Source organism: Prunus persica, chromosome G4, assembly GCF_000346465.2.
Source record: "Prunus persica cultivar Lovell chromosome G4, Prunus_persica_NCBIv2, whole genome shotgun sequence".
Lineage (NCBI taxonomy): Eukaryota > Viridiplantae > Streptophyta > Magnoliopsida > Rosales > Rosaceae > Prunus > Prunus persica.
In genome coordinates this window covers 19,004,762-19,025,541 of record NC_034012.1, presented here as the reverse complement: position 1 = coordinate 19,025,541, position 20,780 = coordinate 19,004,762, and the positions used below count along the sequence as shown (strand labels likewise).

At 38.3% G+C, this 20,780-nt stretch overlaps 3 protein-coding genes and 1 long non-coding RNA gene across 6 annotated transcripts; 2 read left to right on the top strand and 2 right to left on the bottom strand.

Moving 5' to 3' along the window:
* On the bottom strand, positions 1,027-2,889 carry LOC18779321 (polygalacturonase-like). Its single transcript, XM_007214613.2, has 4 exons — positions 2,269-2,889; positions 1,875-2,164; positions 1,561-1,789; positions 1,027-1,484 (listed from the first exon to the last, which is right to left on the bottom strand). Exons 1-4 carry the CDS (start codon positions 2,707-2,709, stop codon positions 1,266-1,268), a joined length of 1,179 nt encoding a protein of 392 aa, XP_007214675.2. The 5' UTR covers positions 2,710-2,889; the 3' UTR covers positions 1,027-1,265.
* LOC18781408 lies at positions 8,700-9,725 on the bottom strand. Of its 2 annotated transcripts, none has more exons than XR_002271252.1 (2): positions 9,363-9,725; positions 8,700-9,285 (listed from the first exon to the last, which is right to left on the bottom strand). XR_002271252.1 is itself a non-coding variant. In XM_007212509.2 (2 exons), the coding sequence occupies exons 1-2, from the start codon at positions 9,594-9,596 to the stop codon at positions 8,826-8,828; spliced, it is 510 nt and encodes a 169-aa protein (XP_007212571.2). In that variant the 5' UTR covers positions 9,597-9,725; the 3' UTR covers positions 8,700-8,825. The 2 variants fall into 2 exon arrangements, 1 of the variants encoding a protein (XP_007212571.2); XM_007212509.2 differs by having other exon boundaries at positions 8,700-9,101.
* LOC109948959 lies at positions 13,731-14,545 on the top strand. Its single transcript, XR_002271439.1, has 3 exons — positions 13,731-14,104; positions 14,198-14,344; positions 14,531-14,545. It is a non-coding gene; the product is annotated as an uncharacterized LOC109948959 (long non-coding RNA).
* On the top strand, positions 14,814-20,177 carry LOC109948957. 2 transcript variants are annotated; one of them, XM_020562962.1, is made up of 9 exons: positions 14,814-16,967; positions 17,043-17,192; positions 17,282-17,479; positions 17,595-18,484; positions 18,644-18,728; positions 18,839-18,934; positions 19,019-19,467; positions 19,548-19,690; positions 19,771-20,177. In XM_020562962.1, exons 1-8 carry the CDS (start codon positions 16,194-16,196, stop codon positions 19,687-19,689), a joined length of 2,784 nt encoding a protein of 927 aa, XP_020418551.1. In that variant the 5' UTR covers positions 14,814-16,193; the 3' UTR covers position 19,690; positions 19,771-20,177. The 2 variants fall into 2 exon arrangements, with proteins under 2 accessions (XP_020418551.1, XP_020418552.1); XM_020562963.1 differs by having other exon boundaries at positions 19,548-20,177.

The window sequence follows — 20,780 nt, the reverse complement described above, 5'->3', positions numbered from 1 at the left end:
CTTAAGACTATCCCACAATTCAATTTAGGGAGATTCACTATTATATCAAATATAAGAGCCTAAATTATAAAAAAAAAAATCCTATATGAAATGAAACTTTACAAACACACCCAAAACCCATTTACAACATAACAAAAAAGCTTTTAACTTCTTTCAAATTACAAAACTGCTATTAATTTCTTAAAACAAATCCAATCCCAAAACCTCATTAAAAAAACATAAAACACTCAATAGGACATCAAAGTAATTTAATAATCAAAATTAATGTCAATGGGGCTAGTTGTCATTTTTTGGGTTTTTTTTAGTTTGTTTATAGAAATTAAATGGTGTAGGGTCTATCTATATTATTAGTGCTAAGAATAGGTATATGACTAAATATCTCTTCAATTTAGTGATGGAGACAGTTCATATTTTAGGTTCTTCTTCAAAGGTCATTCTTGTAGAAAATGGTTCAAATAGAAAACTGTTTTATCATTTAAATGGCTAAACCATTAAATTTATAGTTTATCCCATTTTTTGCTTGGATTATCTTTGAAATATAATCTCCAACTAGACCCTTCTAATCATTGGATTACACTTCACAAATAAGATGCCGTTGTTTTCTTAAATAATATAATCCTCTTCTATTGAGGGATATCCCTGTAGGGTCCATCATGAATTTTACAGTAATTGACGTTTTTCCCAAATAAGTCGTCCAATAATATACGAACTGTCTATGTTTTAAGTCATCATTCAAAAATCATCCTTGCATAAAAATTACACAAATTGAAAACCATTAAGTCGGAGACATCAGGGGGTTTCGCTAGGCAACAGGAAAAAATGGGGTTTATTGTATGGATTAAAGCTTTTCAAGGAAAATGAAAGAGTGAGTTGTGCTACAAGTGAAGAAGGGTAAAATCCCGGAATATATTATTAAAGTACTGTTTCTCTCATGATATTGTGATCAGAAAAATAAATGAAAAAGTAAGGAATTAACTATGGTTATACTTATAAGCATGAGTCAAGTCTTGAGAAAAGTGACAAAGATACACATTAAATTAAAATGGTAAGCAAAAATGCTCCCAACAATAATATGACTTAGTACAATTTATGATACAAATACCCATCGACTGATTGCAAGACCAGGCTCAGAGGAAACCCAATGTGGGCTGCCAACGCCACAGGACCAAACAATTACTTCATTAATTGACCTACGTAATTCACTAAAAATCTTGCTATAATATTTTTGTACAAACAAAATATAAATTTGTTTGCATTTTTCGTGCCTACAAACAACTTGTAGGTTGCACCGTCCCATGAGATGTTCCAGCTGCATGGCTACATGAAGCTTCAGCTGCTTGATTCTTGTAAGTGAGCTTCACATCCTTCATTTTGATATTGCTACATGGGTACTTGGAACTACAATCGAACTTAACTGCAACTTCTGTTGCCGATGTACCATGGATGTCTTGGTATGTCACATCGCTGATTTTAACTCCAGAGACCTGTTTATAAAAAAAAAATTAAACAACTATCTGCTGGGCATAAAAGAAAATAATATTTAGTTGTAATCGAATTTACCTGACCAGGGCAGCCTTTGTTGTCCGGGCAATAATTTTGATCGATAACAATCGGATTTTGGACATTGAGCATTACAGCATGTTGGAAAAGAATGTCCTTAGCAAATCCAGTGCTAGGCCTCCCCCACGATTTGATCCTCAAACCATTTTGAGTATTGAAAAAGGTAATCGATTTAACTGTTACATTTTGCACACCAGCCTCTTCTTGGTCCTTTCCTAGACTCCCAATGCTGAAACACCAACCAAAACAATGTTAATTTAACATAAAGAACATATAATTCAATCATTCATGCATATAATTTTGCCATCCTCTACCTGATTCCATGGCCGGGTCCACATTTAATGTTTTCGATCCACAAATCTGAAGTACCGGGACCGATTGAGACACAGTCGTCACCCGTTGCGATCTTCGAGTTGAGAATCGTGACGCTGGATGACATCTGGACGTGAATGCCATCAGTGTTGGGGCTCTGCCCGGAGGCAGAAACTTTAACACTTTGCATTTTCACATTATGGCAGCCGTTGATGACTATGTGGAACATTTGGCTGTTTAGGGATATCACGCCACTAACCTTGATGTCGTTGGAGTTAGAAAAACTCAATGTCTGCGCATGTGATGTAGCACACAAAATCAATTCTTAAGCATGCTCATTATATAAGGCTAAATGCACATGCATTAACTTGATAGTTAAACTAGTTAATTAATTACCGTTGCTCCACTGGGGCAACTCTTGCCTGCTGCCTTGCAAGCCCACAAGTCGGTGCCTTTGCCATCAAGAATTCCACCAGATATAGTAACCCCCTCCACATCCTCAAAGGAAATCCAGTTATCGGCATTTCCAATGACCCGGTAATCGGATGGGGCTACAAGAGTGCCGGCAATGCGGAAGGTGATTGCGTTATTTTTGCAAGGCCCGGCGAACACTACATTGTGCAGCAAGAACCTCCCCCTCGGCACGTAAATGACAGCCGGCTCCGCCGAGGCACAAGCTTTGGCCCATGCAGAAATGAAGGCTTTGGTTGACTCAGTCTTCCCATCTCCTTTGCCTCCTAAACTGGCCACATTGTATGGGGCTTTAGCGGCTAAGGCTGAGTTAATCATGAAGACAAAAGCAAGTGAGAGAACAATGAGGCTTGTGGAGTTTGCCATTTGAACACTAGGACTTGGTTTTTTCCGAATTTTTTTGTGATAAAAGTGAGAGAGAAAGAGAGATATAGAGATAGAGGTTAATGAGTTGGAGATTGACGATGCGATTGTTTGTATTTATAGGCTTGAAATCTAATGAATTTGTTAATGAAAATGACAAAGCAAGCAAAGGGCGCCGAAATTAGTTTACTTAGGTTGCTACTTATATTACATGAGGAAGGGATATAATATGCTTTTCATTATTTCTTGTACGTACAGGTAGGTTGTTGCTTATAGTTAACCCTCACATGGCTTCCAATATTCATTGTATGTGCACCTTATTTTAAATGTACGGTTCTTTTGCTAGCTATATTGTTATGCCCTTCTCTTCCTTGGTACTCAAGTTAATCCATTACCTTAAATATTATGTGTTCACACCTCTCTCTCTTTATTATTATTATTTTTGTTACATTAGGAGGAAAGACAACCCTGGGGTTTCGATCATGAGTGCCAAGCAGGAAAGAAGGGGGAGGGTCACAGCCACTATAGTAACCCCGCATTGGCCATCTCTCTTCTCTTTCAAATCTTCCATTATCCCATATATTATATATATATATATGTTGAAACTTTTTATGTTCCTTCTTTTTTTTGTTAATATTATTTTGATATACAAGAGAGATTTGAAGAAGAGAGAATTGAACCTAGAATCTCGGATGTAAGGGTAAATACTCTTAACCACTTGAGTCACAATCACATTGCCTTCCTCCAAGAAAGCATAGAATGAGTTGGTACAAAATTAATTCCCCTTGTAAAAAACAGTAAAAGAAAACCCAAGTAAAAAAAAAAAAAAAAGGTTGGGAGTTGATGCAATAACGGACCAAACAGAAGAAATGGTATTCAGTAAGTCCAAATATGAGGATAATTAATGCATTTTTATAAGAATATGCATTCCTGCTTTTGTAAGTAGCGACCGCATAAAGCTAGTCTGGAGGAAGCTTTGAATTAACATCAATAGAATATGCTCTCTCAAAAAAATAATAAATAAATAAACAATAGAATGAGCAGATTCATTCGCAATGGCTTGAAAGGTGTTGCTATATATAGACTACTATTTGTTTTTGTTGATATGTACGTTGTACTCTATTTGTCAAGACCCACTCTCAGATTTCCGTTTGGATAAACTCGAGAGAAGTGAGCCCACTACTTAAACTATCCTTAATCCCTACTTGGACAAACAAGGAGGGATCTATCGATAATCTAGCAGAGTCTTCTCTGTAATAGGCACTAAACGCAAATTTTTACATGTTAAGATCACAATCGCATAGCATTAGTGTACCAACTATGTGCTGTACAGTATCTTTTTGTTTTTTTAAAAAAAAGACTTTTTCTATTTAGAGATGCGATAATGTATTAAATTCACACATACTATACTAATACTAGTGTGCCGTACAGTTCTTAGTGTGCTACCATAGCATCGTATATTACTCATCTAATTAGTTAACAAGTACTGAATGAATTCCAGTTTCTGAGACCACAAAAAATAATAATTATAATATAATAAAGGGAGATTCACTATTATACCCAATATGGGAGCCCAAATTATAAAAATACCCTATATAAAATGGACTTTAGAAACACACCCAAAGCCCATTTACAACATAACAAAAAAGCTTTTAACTTCTTATAAATTACAAAACTGCCATCAATTTCTTAAAACAAGCCCAACCCCAAAATCTCATAAAAATACCCAAAGCACTCAATAGGCCATCAAAGTAATTTAATAATCAATATTAAATTCAATAAGGCCAGCTATCATTTTTTGGGTTTTTTTTGGGTTTGTTTATAGGAATTCAATTGTGTAGGGTTTATTTATAATATTAGTGCTAGAAATGGGTATATCACTAAATATCTCTATAATAAACAAGTACTACTCAGATAACTAAAGCAAGCACCAGTCGCAGTTCTTCTAACTTGACTATCAAGTATAAAATGGGTTTGGTCCATATCCATGTCAAAATTATGAACCGAAAGTGTATAACTTTGTGTTATGACAAACAGTATTTTTCAAGCCATTTTATCTTGCAAACAAAGGAAAAAAAAAACAAGCACAGTTAACTGTACTTAACGAAAACTAATTGTTTGGGCTTTCCATGATTAGGGACAAGCTTAGTTCACGGCATGGCTATTTCAACTGCTCAAAGGGAAATTTTACTTCAATTAATAGTGATGACCTTAATTCTAACTCAACTAATAAGATATTATTCAAAGCAACATATTGTTTGAATTATGGTTAATTAAACAAAAGAGGCTTCTTACCCACTCCTCTATTACTAGTCAAACATGCATGCATGCATGCATGGACTCAACTTAATAATTATAACTATACAAGATACCATTGAAATAAGGGTTAATTGTTTTATTAGTTACTTAATTTTGACTGGATTTGCATTTGAGTATTTCAATTTCCAAAATGGTACTCGTGGTCCTTTAACTTGAGTTTCGTTTGGACAACTAGTCCCACCGTTACTTATGTCAATTTTTTCGTTAAAATTAAGGGTAGATGGGTCTTTTAGGTTTGTTTTACTATCCCCCTTCTGCAACTTGCCTTCCCTCTGAAATAGACCTTGGAGAGCTTGCCGCAAAAAACCTAAAGAACCAAAAATTGCAATCCACTTCTGCAACTCGCATATTGGTTGAGTAAAAGTTGGAATCGTCAAGATTGGAAGCTTGGAGAGCAGATTACTTGCCTGCTTCGACTCCTTTCCTGGCCTAGCCGCCGACCCGTCCGCCACTCCTATGGTCTGGGCATCATGGCAGATGAAGTGAGCGTCTTCGCCCAGGGGTTTTTCCTGGTTCTCTTTGAAACTGAAAGTTAGAAGACCATAACCACCATGGTTGTAGGTTGTAGGCTCTAGTGGTGGTTCCAGTGTTCCTTTCAATTGATAACTTTTTGTATTGTTTTAGGTTAGTAGGAGAAGCCAACACACATGCGACGACAATTTCTTATAATGAATTATGGATTTAGAGGCACTTTTATTCCAAACCAGTAATTGTAATATGTGGAAAGGTAATATGGGGTCTGTGTTTGCTTCTTTAATGGGCTAATCAAGTGACTAAAACCGTTGAACAAATGCTTAAAAACATTTCCCCACAATGGTAATTCCCCGTAAGAAACACCCACACACATACTTCTCTCTCTGTCTTTCTATTTTGCTGCATTTGGTTTGAAATGCTGAGGCTTGAACTGGTTTTGTGAAGTTGTTGCAGTGTTGGATCTGGTTCTTTTAACCAGGTCTCAAATGGGTTTGTGAGTTTTCTTAAATTTGGTCTCTGAGTTTGAAGGCTTCCTGCTAAATTTTCAATTTTTAGTGTTGGCTATGTTCTTATGTGCTTATACCTGAAATGGTTTTTGAGCATTTCAGTGCTGAGATCTAATTTCTGCAGATTTACTGGTCACAGTGAGGTTCAAGATTCTGTGAGTTGGATTTGGTAACCTACTTTTGTACTTCATAACAGTTCAGTTAAGACTGAGAGGTTAAAGCAAAAATGGCTCCAAGCTTGGATTTTTCCAGGTGGTGGTGGGTAAAGGGCAATACAAGTAAGGGAAATCAAGTGGTGGTGACCATGGAGAACTCCAATTACTCTGTGCTGGAGATAAAAGTCTTTTTGGTCCCTCAAAACCAACTTGAAAAGATCCATCTACCCCTAAATTTAACCAAAAAATTGACAGAAGTAACGGTGGGACTAGTTGTCCAAGCGAAATTAAAGTTAAAGGACCGCGGGTACCATTTTGGAAATTGAGGTACTCAAATGCAAATCCGGTCAAAGTTGGGGGACTAATAAAACGATTAACCCTTGAAATAAATTTCTTTTTTTTTTCACATTTCGTAATAAATGTTGACAGCGTCTTTTCTAGGTAAACTGATTCACCATAATATTGATTAGGGTTTTTATCAGAAATGGTCAGATTCGTGAAATTATCATTTTTGGTCCTTTATGTTTTTTTGTGACATGGTTGGTCCTTAACGCTACTAAGTGTAACATCACAAATGGTTCTTGAGATTCCGTAAAAAAATCTATTAAATTGCTGACGTGGCACATATGTAGAGCCCACACATCTAATGATATAAAGACACGTGGCCTTATATATAAAACATAATAAATTCAATATATTTTAAAACTTAAAATCCATAATAAATAAAAAGTTTTAAATTTTGAAAAATCATTATTAAAAAAAACCGGAGGTAGAGAGAGAGAAAAGGGAAGTGAGAGAAAGGGAGAGAGGAGAAGAGGGGGGAGCGAGAGGTAGAGAGGTAAGGCTCGGAGGTGTGGAGTGGGTAGTACGGGTTGTGGGCGTGGGCGTTGGGTCACGTGTAAGGCTCAGAGATGTGGGGTGGGTGGTTGTGGGCGAGGCTAGGGTGGGTTGTGGGTGTGGGAGAAATAAAACATAAGGAGAGGGAGAACGCATAGGGGAAAGAGAGAGAGAGGGAAAGGGGAGGGGGAAGGGTAGGGATGCTACAAGTTTTTTTTTTTTTTCTAAAAAATATATATATTTTTAATGTTTTATGAATTTTACTTTTTAAAATATTTAAAATATATTATATTTTATATTTAAAGCCACGTTGCTTTTTATCATTAATTGAATGTGTCGGCTCTACATATGTGCCACATCATCAATTTAACAGAATTTTTTACGGAGGGACAATTTGATGTACATGGAGTAACATTAAGGACCAGCCATATCACAAAAACAAAAACATAAAGGACTAAATATGATAATTTCGTAAAACTCAAGAACCATTTGTAATAAAAAGAAGCAAATACCCTGAATTTCCATAATTTAAATTAAAAGACTTGAATGACCTTCCATCAAAGAAACGTTTGAGCTGCTAGAACACTGGGGTGGTGCTAGTGAAAGAATCTTTGATGCTTAAGACTTCAAATAAAATTCAAAGGTTTTAATTTCAGGTTAATCGTTTTATTAGTCCCTGAACTTAGACCCGATTTGCATTTAAGTCCCTCAATTTCCAAAATCGTTCACATGGTCCTTTAACTTCACTTTCATTAGGACAAATGGTCCTGCCGTCAATTTTGTTAACTTTTTCTGTTAAATGGAGGGGCAAAATGGTATTTTCATATTAAAACCAAAAAAATGCAGGGGCCCATGTTTGTGGGGTGGATGGTCGCCAGAGGTGGCCGGAGCTGGGAGAAATTGCCAGCCAAAGTGGTCGGCCTAGTGTGTGATGCGAGAGAGGTGAGAGAGAGAGAGAGAGAGAGAGAGAGAGAGAGAGAGAGAGAGAGAGTCAGGCGAGTAGAGAGAAGCGCCTGCGAGGAAGAAGGAGCGCTAGGGTATTTCTAGGGTTTTTGAACAAATTCCAGAAGAGCTTATTTATTATAGTGTCCCCTGAAACTTTGGTCAAATCTCACTTTACCCCTCAAAGTTAAAGTGGCCCACTTAACCTCCTTTATCGTGATTTTGTGTTTCAATTTACCCCTCACCGTATCTCTATTAATAACTCTGTTAGTTTTGATGATATGGCAAGGTTATTTTAGGCTTTTTTACCACAAGTGATGATGTGCCATGTGAATATGCCACTTTTTTTGGTTTAAATTGAATAAAATATAAAATAATGTAATTACTTGTTTAATTAAAAATATATATAAATAAAATGGAAAAATTAATAAATAAATTTTTTTCTTCTCTATGCTTTAAAAATAAAATATAAATAAATAAAACCCTACCCAAATCCAACTCTTCCCAGCAACACCAGCTGAGGTGACTTCCTTAGCCCTTCTCCGCTCCTCTATGCTTCTTCCTTCCAATTTCCAAAACATGAAAAAGAATATAAACAACAAGAAGAACAACAACTTTAGCTACTACTTCCTTCTTTTTCAAGTCTTCAACTTTTTTCATAAAAAAATATAGTTTTTATTTTATTTTATGAAATAATCAAATGTCTGGAATTTACATGGTTTCTGGCATGTAGATTTTTCTTTTTAGAGTATCAAATATATATGGGGCCCTATTTTCTCTTCCCTTTCTTAGCTTTTATATATCTAACACAAAATTACATAAACAAAAAGCACAAACAACAACCATACTGTTTGGATTATAAATGAAAAAAACTTAATTAAGAAACTTAATTCAAAACATCTACACTAGCAGAGCAAGACAAGAATCTCTCGAAAATTCTAAACATAGAAGCAAATGACAATTCCTTCACTTTCTTGAGAGCCAAACACTTGTTACTCCTCTTGCGCCTTCCTTTGGCCTTCCTCTTCTTGTTGTTGGCCATTTTCTCTTTCACTCCACCAAAGCATTTCTGGGTTTTCTCAGGCACCGTCTCCAATCTAATCATCTCCAAATCCCAACCTTCAATCCTCAAATTCAAACCCAAAATTCCCTCATTGTATACCTAAATTGAAACATTTTTACTTTAAATCAAATGGACAGACCTAAATCACTAGCTTTTTAAACAATAATTCAAAACAAAAGTTAGAAAACCCTCTGGATCAAGCACTCTGGCTCCGTTTCATGTATCCACGCCCACGACGACAACTCTGTTGTCCCCAGCGTCGAGGGGTTTATGTTCACTGGGGCTGCAGACGAGACGGTCAAAGTGTGGAAGAGGAAGCAGATTACTTTTAAAGAAAGAGAGTGCGGTGACAACACTCACCGTCAACGTCTCAAGCTCGATCATGTAGTGCGGGTCCTCTGATGGTATGGTTGGTGGGGATGGGGGTGTGGTTATAATTGATGTTACGGTGGTTGGTTGCAGAGAGAGGAGAAATGAGGAAGGATAAGGCCATTCTTTGGGGGATAGAGATTGATCTTTGGGGAGAGTTGGATCTAGGTAGGTTTTTGTCTTAAAGCATAGAGAAAAAAGATTTTTATTTATTAATTTTTCCATTTTTCTATATATTTTTTAATTGAATAAGTAATTACATTATTTTAATATTTTATTATATATTTAAATCAATTTAAACAAAAAAAAGTGGGACATTCACATGGCACATCATCACTTGTGGTAAAAAGACTAAAATAGTCATGCCATGTCATAAAAATTGACAGAGTTATTAATGGAGACAACAGTGAGGGGTAAAGAGGAACACAAAATAATGGTCAAGGAGGTTAAGTGGGTTACTTTAACTTTGAGGGGGTTGTTGAGGCCCAAAAAACATCCAAGGCTGGGCCCAAATATATTTTCGGCCCAGTACAACACCAAGCGGAAAATTCTTATTTAAGCAACATACCACACTATAAGCTTAAGTGGGCCCAAGCCACTCGAATGCCTGGGCTTGCTGAGGGGGTTGTGGTATGGATGGTTACGAGCATTCACGAGACCCATTGATGGGCCAAGAAGTGGAAGTTTTGTGTTGCTTAGGAGCACCAAAACTCGAGCCCATTTCTTGAGCCCAAACATATGGGTAAGTCTGAGAGAGAATGAGTGGCCCAATAGCTTAGGAAAATATCCAATGGCTTGCAAACACTTGGAAAAATCTCACATCAGCCAAAATATCCAGCATCTTGATCAAATAGGCTGTTTCCAGCAACTTGAGCAAACTCACAGGCCGTTGGAAACAAGATACCAATAGCCCAACCTAGTATCGTGGAAAATATCCAGCATATCTGTCAAAACCATCAAAACCAAGCAAACCCATGTGTCGATCACCTTTTGACTAGCGCCAATACCCATTCTTTCCTCTTCAAGCTTTGGTGAGAAAACAAGAAGCAAAAGTGGGTGGCTCCTCACCCACATGGAGAAGTCCAGCTACCTGAGGACCTTGGAACTCCAAAAAGCTTCATGCCTACATGCTCAGGCTAGGGAAGTTTCACCAAGTAAGATGGAATGGAAGAAAGTGAAGGAAAAGGGGAGAGGGTGGTTTGATAAAATTAAGGTTTTCAGTGCCTATAAAAGGAGCCACTTCCTACCCAGCAAAAACAACTCACCTTGGTTGCTGCAAGCCTCCCAGCAACCATGAGAATTCATTGAAGGCAAGCATCTCCTCTGGAACCCTTCAATTTCATGCTTTTTTCTTCCATCTTCCTCCTTTCTCTCTCTCAAAACCCACATCTAGAGAGCAAGCATCATGTCTCATCCCTGAAACCCCTGCAATTTTCGAGCCTTACTCCTCCATCTCTTTCCATTTTCTCTTCTGTCGTGCAACCCAAGAGCTTGACGAAGCTTTCGTCAAGCTGCTGGAAATATGCTAAAGCCACCCATGCTTCCATCTTCTTCCTCTCTTTCCATAAACACACATCCATAGAGCAATCTTCATCTCTTATTCCTGAAACCCCTGCAATTTCGAGCCATATTCCGCCATCTCCTCCCATCTTCTTCTGGAAATCGCAGCTCTTTCTCTCTCTCATGCTAAACTCATGAATGCTCAGCTCCCATACCACAAGCTTCTCATGCTAAGCGAAGAATTTATCTGTAAGCGATTGTTGGTTTCATTAGTGAAGAAGATCAAGGTGTTTCCTAAGGCTCAGCTACCATTTCGAAACACTCTTAGGGTCTGATCCTTGAACTCAGACTCAAGGGGCAATTTCACCCATTTCGCTCTTTATAGCTGCCCAGGCCCATCAGTAGCTGCTGGAATGAAAAAGCCCCTACAGGGATAAAGTGAGATTTGACCGAAGTTTTAGGGGGCACTACAGTAAATAAGCCTTCCAGAAATTCCCTATATGTCTTTTTCGTTTCTAGACCTTTACGCTCTCGTTACAACTCGAAATTAAGCATGCCACCTGTCTACAAACTCGTATCGATGAGCTCTACGCAATGGTGCCTCTCAATTCCCTAAATTTCTTTTCAAAAAAAGTGACTAAAGTGCCCCTACTTCAAGGACAAAAATGTAATTTCACAATTAAATAAGTAAATAAAATAATTACAAAAGGGTCGGAGTGTTACAGAGAGGGAGGGACAGAAAAAAACATGGACAAAGGATCTGAACACATTTGGAATAGCCTTTCGGTGGGGCGCGAGCTTCTTTTTAGAGGAGCAAGATGGCAAGTTATGCATGGCAATTGAATTAATATGTGGTCTGATACTTTGGCTACCTCAAAATGACCCTAGGTACCTTAGGCCTACTTGCCCTGTGCCTCAACATGCTCTAATTGTTGTTGCTGATCTGATGGATAGACATAGTCACACTTGGGACCTCTCTAAAATCAATGCGTTTATTTCGCAGCTGGATGTCCAAGCAATCATGGCAATTCCTATCAGCAATTTTGATATCCCTGACAGACTTATTTGGCCATACACTATGAATGGGAGATAATCAAATCAGGATATTACTACCTCATGGGGTATAAAAAGTATCAGGTTGTGATGAAGGCAAGCTCTTCCCATGTGATTGATTCTAAAGTCTGGCTTCGCATTCATAATTGCCAAACGCTCCCCAAAATCAAATTTTTTTCTACGGTGCGCAGTCAATGGTTTCCTTCCCACTTTTGAGGTCCTTTTCAGGCGCAAGCTCTGCCAGTCTCTTATTTGCCTTTTTTCCATGGACAATCTGAATCCGCTGAGCATACAAGCTTCCTTCGCCCTTGGGCTGCCAGAGTGTGGTTTGCCACTTGTATTGCTTACAGACCTCTGCCTCTCAAGCTTTCACTTCGTTAGATAGGTGGATTAATGATCTTTGGTTGTGTGAGACCTTTAATTCGGAGGAGAGAAATGATGGATTATAACTCATTTTGCCTTTACTAGCTCAGCTATTTGGAAAACGCGTTATAATTTGGTGTATGACAGATCAAATTTCTGCTCACCATCGCCAGAGCTCACGGCCTCATTGGCCGACAGAAGTGTTGTGGAATTCCTATCACATATGAGACTGAAAGATGATAGAAACCATTTCAACTCTCCACCTTTGGACAGTCATCTGTGGGTCAATCCTCTGTTGGGGACTGTCAAAATTAACTGTGTCAATGCGTGGGACAAAGTTACGAATGCAGGCTCTGCAGGGGTAGTGATAAAGGATCATACTGGTAGTCTGCTTGATGGCAGTGCGCATTGTTTTCAGTCATCACCAGTTGTGCAGGCTCAGTGTCATGCGATCCGAAGTGGATTAGAGCTGGTCCATGTAAGAGGTTTCACTAATGTTATTGTGGAAACTGATTCCAAGGTTTGTTTTGCTGCTGTCCAGGGAGATATTTCTGTCTCAAATTGGACTCTTTACCCTCTATGACATTAGAATGCTAAAAGCTCCATTCTCCTCTCTCTGGTGGACATGGACTCCTCGACATGCCACCATGCAACTGACTGGGTGGCTCCTCAAGCAAGAAGGGGGTTGTGCGCTGAGGCTTGGGTCATTCGACCTCCAATCGCCCTGGTCTTCATACTTTCACGGGATGGTTTACCTTGCCACCGAACTTGACGCTTTCTAAGCTTTCTTCTTTCAGTTTTTTTTTCCTGTTGTTTGGTTTACTGTTTTGTGACTGGCCTCTCTGGTTGGTCTTTGTTGTTTGTAGCCCTTTACTGATGTGTTATTCTTTTTAATATAATACTCCTTTTACCCACACACACACACACACACACACACACACAAAAAAAAAAAACTTTAAATTTAAAGCTCTGGAAAATTCCTCTTGAACTCTAAAGGCAAGGATGGCCTTGAGTGCTTATCTGAAGACAAACACTATCTTGTCTTGTAGTTGTGATTTTTCATACTACAATAGAGAGGCTTAAGAAATTAAAAAAAGAAATTGTATGTGACGAGAATAATACTATCTTGTTATTTTCATTTAATCGTGTTGCACCATATAGAATAAAATCCTTGTACGTGGCAGACGTGATTAATTTGTGATACATACAAGTCTTTTAAGAAAAATTAGGATTGAAATGAATTGGAATTTGGAAGTTTGTGCTTTTTTCCACGTTATCAATAAACTTTCTCGTGCTTGGAACATTACAGAATCTTTTTCCAAATCTTACCAACAGAGCAGGATTGAAAAAGTGATAGCCGATTGACTAGTGTCCTCAACTTTTTGGTAAAAGCCAAGCCTAGAGACTGGTGCGTGTCTTTGGGTTTAGCATTTGAATTGCTGCCTACCATTGCGTTTCAGCAAGTGCATTAGTTCGGAGATAACGAGTAAAAAAGAAGTCTTGTGTCTATCCATCCATTGGGATATGAACATGAGAGAGGTAGTTTGCAGAGAGTACGTGACTACCTTATCACTATTGAGTTTCTAAAAGTTCAAAAACAAAAGAAATAGAAAAACAAAAACAAAAAATTCAGACAACCTCTGCTATATAAACATAAAGCCACATATTTTACACCCATCAGTTTTCATCATCTATTTAGAAGTCTCTAATTCTTTGGTGATCTTTTTGGCTATAAAATTAGAAAGGAAGAACTCTCTAATTCTTCACCTCATACATACATCAAGCGGCCAAAGTCTAAACAGAGAAAGAAAAGTCAGGTAAGTTTTTCTTTAATTTTTAGTTTGACAGCAGAATTTATGACCAAAAGGAAGATAAAAATATTGATTTCATATTTGTTTTATCAATTTCAGTGGGTCATATTTGGAGTGATCATGTTTACCATTTCAAAGGGATTTGCTGTTATATCTGCAACTAAGAACCTCCAACGACCGTTCAGAAAAGATATATTTGCATCAGGACGCACAAGATTTTTGGAATGGGTGGTTTCGGAAAATCAGGTATTTACTTTCAACCTTTATTTTATTGGGAAATAGCCCTAAATGCCACCATTTTTATAATTGTAACTGAAAATACCACCCTTTTTAAAAAAATTTGGAACTATAACCTATAAATATATATTTATTGCCCCCTTATTGCACACATATCACTTTTGCTGAAATTTTATTCTCTCTGTTTTGCTGAAGTTCTCTCTCGGCTCTCTCTCTTGGCTCTGCTCTGTTTCTCTTCACTCTCCCGTGGCTTTGCTCTGACTCTCTCATCTCTCGTCGCTCAGCTCCGACTCTCTCTTCTCTCTTCCTCTCCCAGCGACAGGTACTGTTCATCGGCATTTTCTTACAGTTTAAGGGTTTCTCTGAAGTTGGTTTAGGGTTTATGCATTTCTCTGAAATTGGTTGAGGGGTTTGTTCGAAATTGGTTGAAGGTTTAGGGGTTTCTCTGAAATTAGTTTAGGGGTTTGTTCGAAATTGGTTGAAGGTTTAGGGGTTTCTCTGAAATTGGTTTAGGGGTTTCATCGAAATTGGTTTTGGGGTTTCTCTGAAATGATCTTAGTATGATGATTCCTTGTTTCAAACAGTGAATGGGTTTGTTCTTTGTGGACTGATGCTTGCACTGCTGTTGTGTTGCTGTTGCTATTGCTGTCGTATTGTGTTTTTTTGCTAGTGTATTGCTAATGTAGTGATGTTGTGTTGGCATTTTAGTGCTGTTGTATTTTTAGTTTTATTATGGTTTTATTATGGTTTTTGTAGCAGTTATTGATTGGCATTTGGTGGCTTAGTATGAATCTTTATGACCATTGCATTTAACCTTCTTACAAGTCTAATTGGTATCTATTTTGTTTGTTGAAGATGATATCTAAAGTGTAAGACAATTAACCTGTGTATATCATTTTGAACTTGTAAACTCCCAACCATATCATACTTTTTGTTTGAGAATAATGCTTGTTAATTCGACATATTTTTTTTATAACTCTTTTTACTAAGTTTAGGGCTTGCATATTGGATATGGATGAGTTTTCTTTAGAACCATATGTGGTGTAATATGAGTTCTTTAAAAGTTTGCTGTTTTGTGCTTGATCATTGTGTGCTTAAAAGAAAGCGGGAAATGAGTGAAGATGGGAACCTACCACCAGCAGGTGTGGTTTAGAGAAATGGGGACATTGATTTTGCTATAAGCTAACTGTTTAAGCTTTTGCTTTTCTTGTTTGTGTATGGATACTTAGAGAACTCTGTTTCTGAGGAGAACTTATAATTTTGTAATTGTACATGTCTTACAAACATTTTATACAGTTTTGATGGTTTATTTATGAATTTATCTTTGATATTTTGTTAAGAAAAAACTGAAGGGATGGTGCCAATTTCTTTCATTTGAAAGGAGGGCCATAGTAGAGTCAGTATTGTGGTTGCCACTAATTCATAGGATGTTCCATTACATTATACCTTGAAGTGAATCAATTGTTTCCCGATGTCTTGTTGTTTTTTAAAACTCTTTCTAGTCAGATAGATTTGTATCGTTAGTCTTGAATTGTTCTCAATTAGGCTTGTGCTACCGCACATTCCCATTCTAGCTGAAGCTGTCTCATGATTAGATGGTGTGATTATATGGTGTGTTGAGATGTGTGTTTAGATATTATATTATGCAGGAGTGGTAGAGTACTGGGTGTCCTGAAACTTGGCTTTGAGCCATTAAATTAGGAGGTCAGTTGTAAATAGCTGGGGTTTTGTTTATGATATGTATTTTTTGTTTTTTTTTCACTTCATATCCTATAATAGGCTGTTGATAAGTGGTGATTGTTTATTGCTTGTTATTGTCTAGATTGCAACCGACTGAAATTTTATTTATAATATTGGCATGCAGGGAAATATGGTTGGTCAAATGAAGTTGATGATTGCAGAGGAACAAAAGTTCCAAGGGAAAGCATTGTCGCTATCCCATACGAAGACCGCAATCACTACGATAAAGGAGAAATTCACTGAACAGCAGCTGCAAATGTTTGAACAGAGTTGTTTTGGCCATCTCCTACGGATTGAGGACCTCAAGTGGACTTCTCCAATTGTCCACGGCTTGCTGCTCAGGAAAGCTGATCCCAAGACAGTTTCCCAATTGAATGGGATCAAATTCATTGTTGGCAATAAGGTCATCCAATTCACGGCGCAACAATTTTGCATCGTGACAGGGCTAAGGTTTGGAAACCTTCCCTTTATTCCGATTCCCACTAATGAGAACTGCTCATTGAAACGGAAGTACTTTGCCAACGATAAAACTGTGAACCTGTTGGAATTAGAAAAGGCCTTCCTCGAATGCGATGATGTGGACGATGTATTGAAGCTCGGATTCGTATACTTTGCTGTGTTTGTGCTGTTGGGCAGTGAAAAACATGTCCACATTGACATGCGATATTTGAAGTTGGCGGAAGACCTTGAAGACTTTGGGAAGTATCCATGGGGTGCTGTGTGTTATGCGAAGACAAATGCGTCACTGCTGAGGGCACTTTGTGCAGATTACCAGCGAGTGAAAGTGCCCACAAAAACTGCAAAAACAAAAAAATCTGGAAAGAAACCAACAACAACGGAAACTGGTAGACCAAGAGAGTACCACCTTAAAGGTTTTGCCTATGCACTTCAGGTGAGCAAATGTCCATTGATGTTGAAGTTAAATTGCATTTGTTTACAATGACTGACCTTTTATTCCTCAAACCAGATTTGGGCGTATGAGGTATTTCCAGCGTTGGCTGCACTACATTTGGTGGTGCACGAAGATAATGCGTACATCCCTCGTTTACTACATTGGAGGAGCAATAGTTCGCCGCGTTTTTATGAGCTAATGAGCCAAGTATTCGAGAACCGTGAGGTTAGTTTAGTTTTTAATGATAATGTTAGGGATATGAAAATATAATATAATTAGTTTACTGATATGTATATTGTACGTGTAAATTGCAGGTTGATGTGCAGCTTCTCCGGCCATCTGTAATGGACAAGCAGCAGCCGTATTGGACTTGGGGTGACAGTGCTGACGACACTGAAGAACTTGTTGACTTGTTGGGCGATGACGCTGAACAAAAAACTGGCACTTCTGCCTCTGTAGAAGAAAAAGATGAGGACATTGACGAAACTGCTAGCCTTCCGTCGTCTTCTAAGGCAAGCATTAATTTTGTTTCCAAGATATACGTCATAATACAATAGGAAAAAAGCTGCTGTATTGTTGCAATATAATTTGGAAATATTGTAACACTTGCGTTATAATTGAATGCAGGGTACAGTCGCGTCCACTGAGTTACGTACTTTGAAGCGTGACTTTCAAAGGACAAAGGATGAATTGGCCAAAGTTGCCATATCAAATCGAGCGCTTTGCAACAGAGTGCATCAGTTGGAAGACATGGTACGGAAGGAGTCATTGAAAGTTGAAAGAGAGTTCGAAAAAAATAAAAAGTGTGTGGAGGATTTCCGCAACACCCTGGCTTCAATGGAGCATTATTTTAAGGTGGAGATAGAGCAACTGAAAATACGAAATCGTGGGGTGAATGAAGGTGGGGAAGGACATGAGGACCTCGGTAGTCCTCATATGAATGAAGGAGCAGCCGATGACTTCTCGCCTCCACATGAGTATGTTAGTCCGCCTACAGAACCGGTAGTAATGGAAACACAAGTCCCCGCTGATGGAGCCGAACCTTCCGCAGCCATGGTAGTCGAAGAGGCAGCAATGACTGCTTCAGTTGCTGACTTAGAAGTGCATGAAGCAGCTGAGCAGGCACAATCCGAGAAGCTGCCTACCCCGGAAGATGTGGCCGGGTGTGACGAAATCTGCCAAAGAGTGTTGTTTTTGTTGGAAGATTGGAAAAAGACTCAGAGTATGCCATCGGGAGGTCCAATGAATCCTCCAAGTCTACCCACAGTTAGTATGGCTGGTGATGAAGAAGGGAGTTCGAGTGTTGAAAAAAAGGAAGTGGAAGGTAAAGGGTGCAGACAGAAGCGCCCGGCGCAGACATTGTTGAGCCCATTTACTGATCCTTTGAGGAAGAAGAGGACGATGAGTGTGTCGGCCGCAATTGCAACCCCGCCATGTTTTGATCCAACAAAACCCGTGCCCATTGAAGATGTGAAGGCAGTAATAGAGTTTTGCACTGCCTGGAAAAACGATATCAGGTTAGGATTCTTTACCTTTGAAATCCAATCTTCATCCTATTCTAGTATGTAGTCATAGACTAATGACAAAATGTAGAGTTTGCTTTAATATACTTATGTATTTTTGTCGGAATTATGAGATGAGTACAAAAGTAATCGTTGCAAGTTTGCCTTTTGTAGTGCGGAGGTGCAGCTGGAATCATTTTCAGTGGACGCAGATTTTTTCTACAAACTTATCGATGACACGGAATGGGTTAGCTCAAGGGTAAGAATACACAAAGCTCTACTTTATTACAATAATTCAATTGTTTTCCCACATTTTTTAATTGTAGAGTTGTATGAAATTGTGCTCATAGTATATATGTCAACTTTCAGCACCTGGACATGGCAACCTTTCTTATCCGGAAAAGGCAACTCTCTCATCTGTTGGTATTTGGAACTGACTGGACAACGGCAGATTATTGCTTGCAGGTAAACATGTTACCATGTTACATTCACTGGTTCATTTGCTTTCGGTTGTGATTTTCTAATATGCCTCCATTTCAATTTATGCAGCAATTTCTAGAGCCGTTGAAACCGACTACGAAGAAACGTGGAGCGAAGAAGGCAGCTGCTTCAAACACCGTTGACCTTCCATCTAACAAGCTCAAGAATATACATCACTATGTGCACGGTACGTGGCAGCACGGGTATGGCCAAGCTTGGACAAAAGTCCGGAAGGTCTATTTTCCATATAATCTTCGAGGGTCCCACTGGGTTGCAATCGAAATTGATTTCGTCAGACATACTGCAACTGTGTATGACTCCTATGTTGCGTATACCAAATCTTCGAGGCTGGTTACACTGCTGCACCCTATTAGCGATACGCTAGCACGAGTGCTGTACGAGATGCACTTTTATGAAGATTCTGAGGTTGAAGAGGTTAAGCAAAAGGGGCTGCAGATGTCGAGGTTTACGCCATTCTCAGTTTGCAGCATTGCAGGTGTTCCACAACAACGGGATGGGTAAGCTTTGTCAATTTAGTGTAGTTTATCCAAATTTTACATAATTGCAGTTCTAATTTCCCAACTTATTGGCCTGACAGTACGTCTTGCGGAATCATGACCGTCAAATTCATCGAGCATCTTAGTGCTGGGATTTCGGTGGATAAAGTTGACCCTTTGAAGATCAAATATTACCGACTGAAGCTTGCAATTGAGGGTTTAAGGGGGGAGGCATATTTATGAGGTAAATGTCTTAATGTCCGTGAATTCACCTCACTATGGACTTATGACTTGGGAATTCACTTTGCTCATAACTTATGTCAGGAACTCCTTCATATGAACATGCAGACGTAGATGCTTTGGTGGGGGTACTTCATATGGTCATCATGCCTTTTTGCTAGAGCTAGTTGGTTTAGATATTATGGTGAGGTGTAATATTGTACAATCTAGAAGCAGTGGCTAATTGCCTTACATGGCACACACACTGTTTCGATTTTGAAGGTTAACTATTTTGTACACCTCCATATATGAATATAGTTGCTCTTTATGGATGCTTTTGTAGCCATTGTTCACATTTTTTGTCTGTGGTTTTGGGAATCTGTTACTGGACTTACTGAAGCATACAACTCTGTTAACATTTCTCCATTTAGTTTTGACTTAGTTCGTTGTAAATAATTGATGCTCTTACTTTCATTAGTTTGATATGATTTCTTCTAATATGTGATATATTTTTCTTCCCTTCATAATTGGACATAAGATAGGCATCTTAATGCTGGAATGGACTGTTATGTTTCCGTAAACTACTTAATACTGATCTGCCTATGCTGAACTCCCCATTTTCCTTGCACAGAGATTCATATTTTTTCAAATTTGTTAGAAATTTATCATTTTGTAAAAACTCTGGTTTGTTAGAGTGAATGGTAATATGAGCATGATAGCTGTGGATGAGTTTTTCTACTGTTGGTGAAAGCCAGTCCCTCCCTTCCTTTGTCCTTCTTGATCTTACAAGGGCAAGCAAGCTGATGCGGGTTACAAGATTTGATACCTATCTTAAAAATTGTGAAGATGATATGAGAAACATTGCTAACAGATTCTTGGTCCTGTCTATTTCAGTGAGTGGCAGAAATTCTTATGATTACTCTTAATTAGTTTTAGGTGATGGGGGTTACAAGATTTGATACCTATCTTAAACATTGTTTTATGCTTGTTTTGGGTAAATGATTCTTCAGTACCTGTCTATCGTTGAGCAACCTTCCTATCAGTCAAACATATTCTCCAGATGTCAAACGTGAGCTGTTGATGCTTTCTTTACCTGCAATTTTGGGTCATGCCAT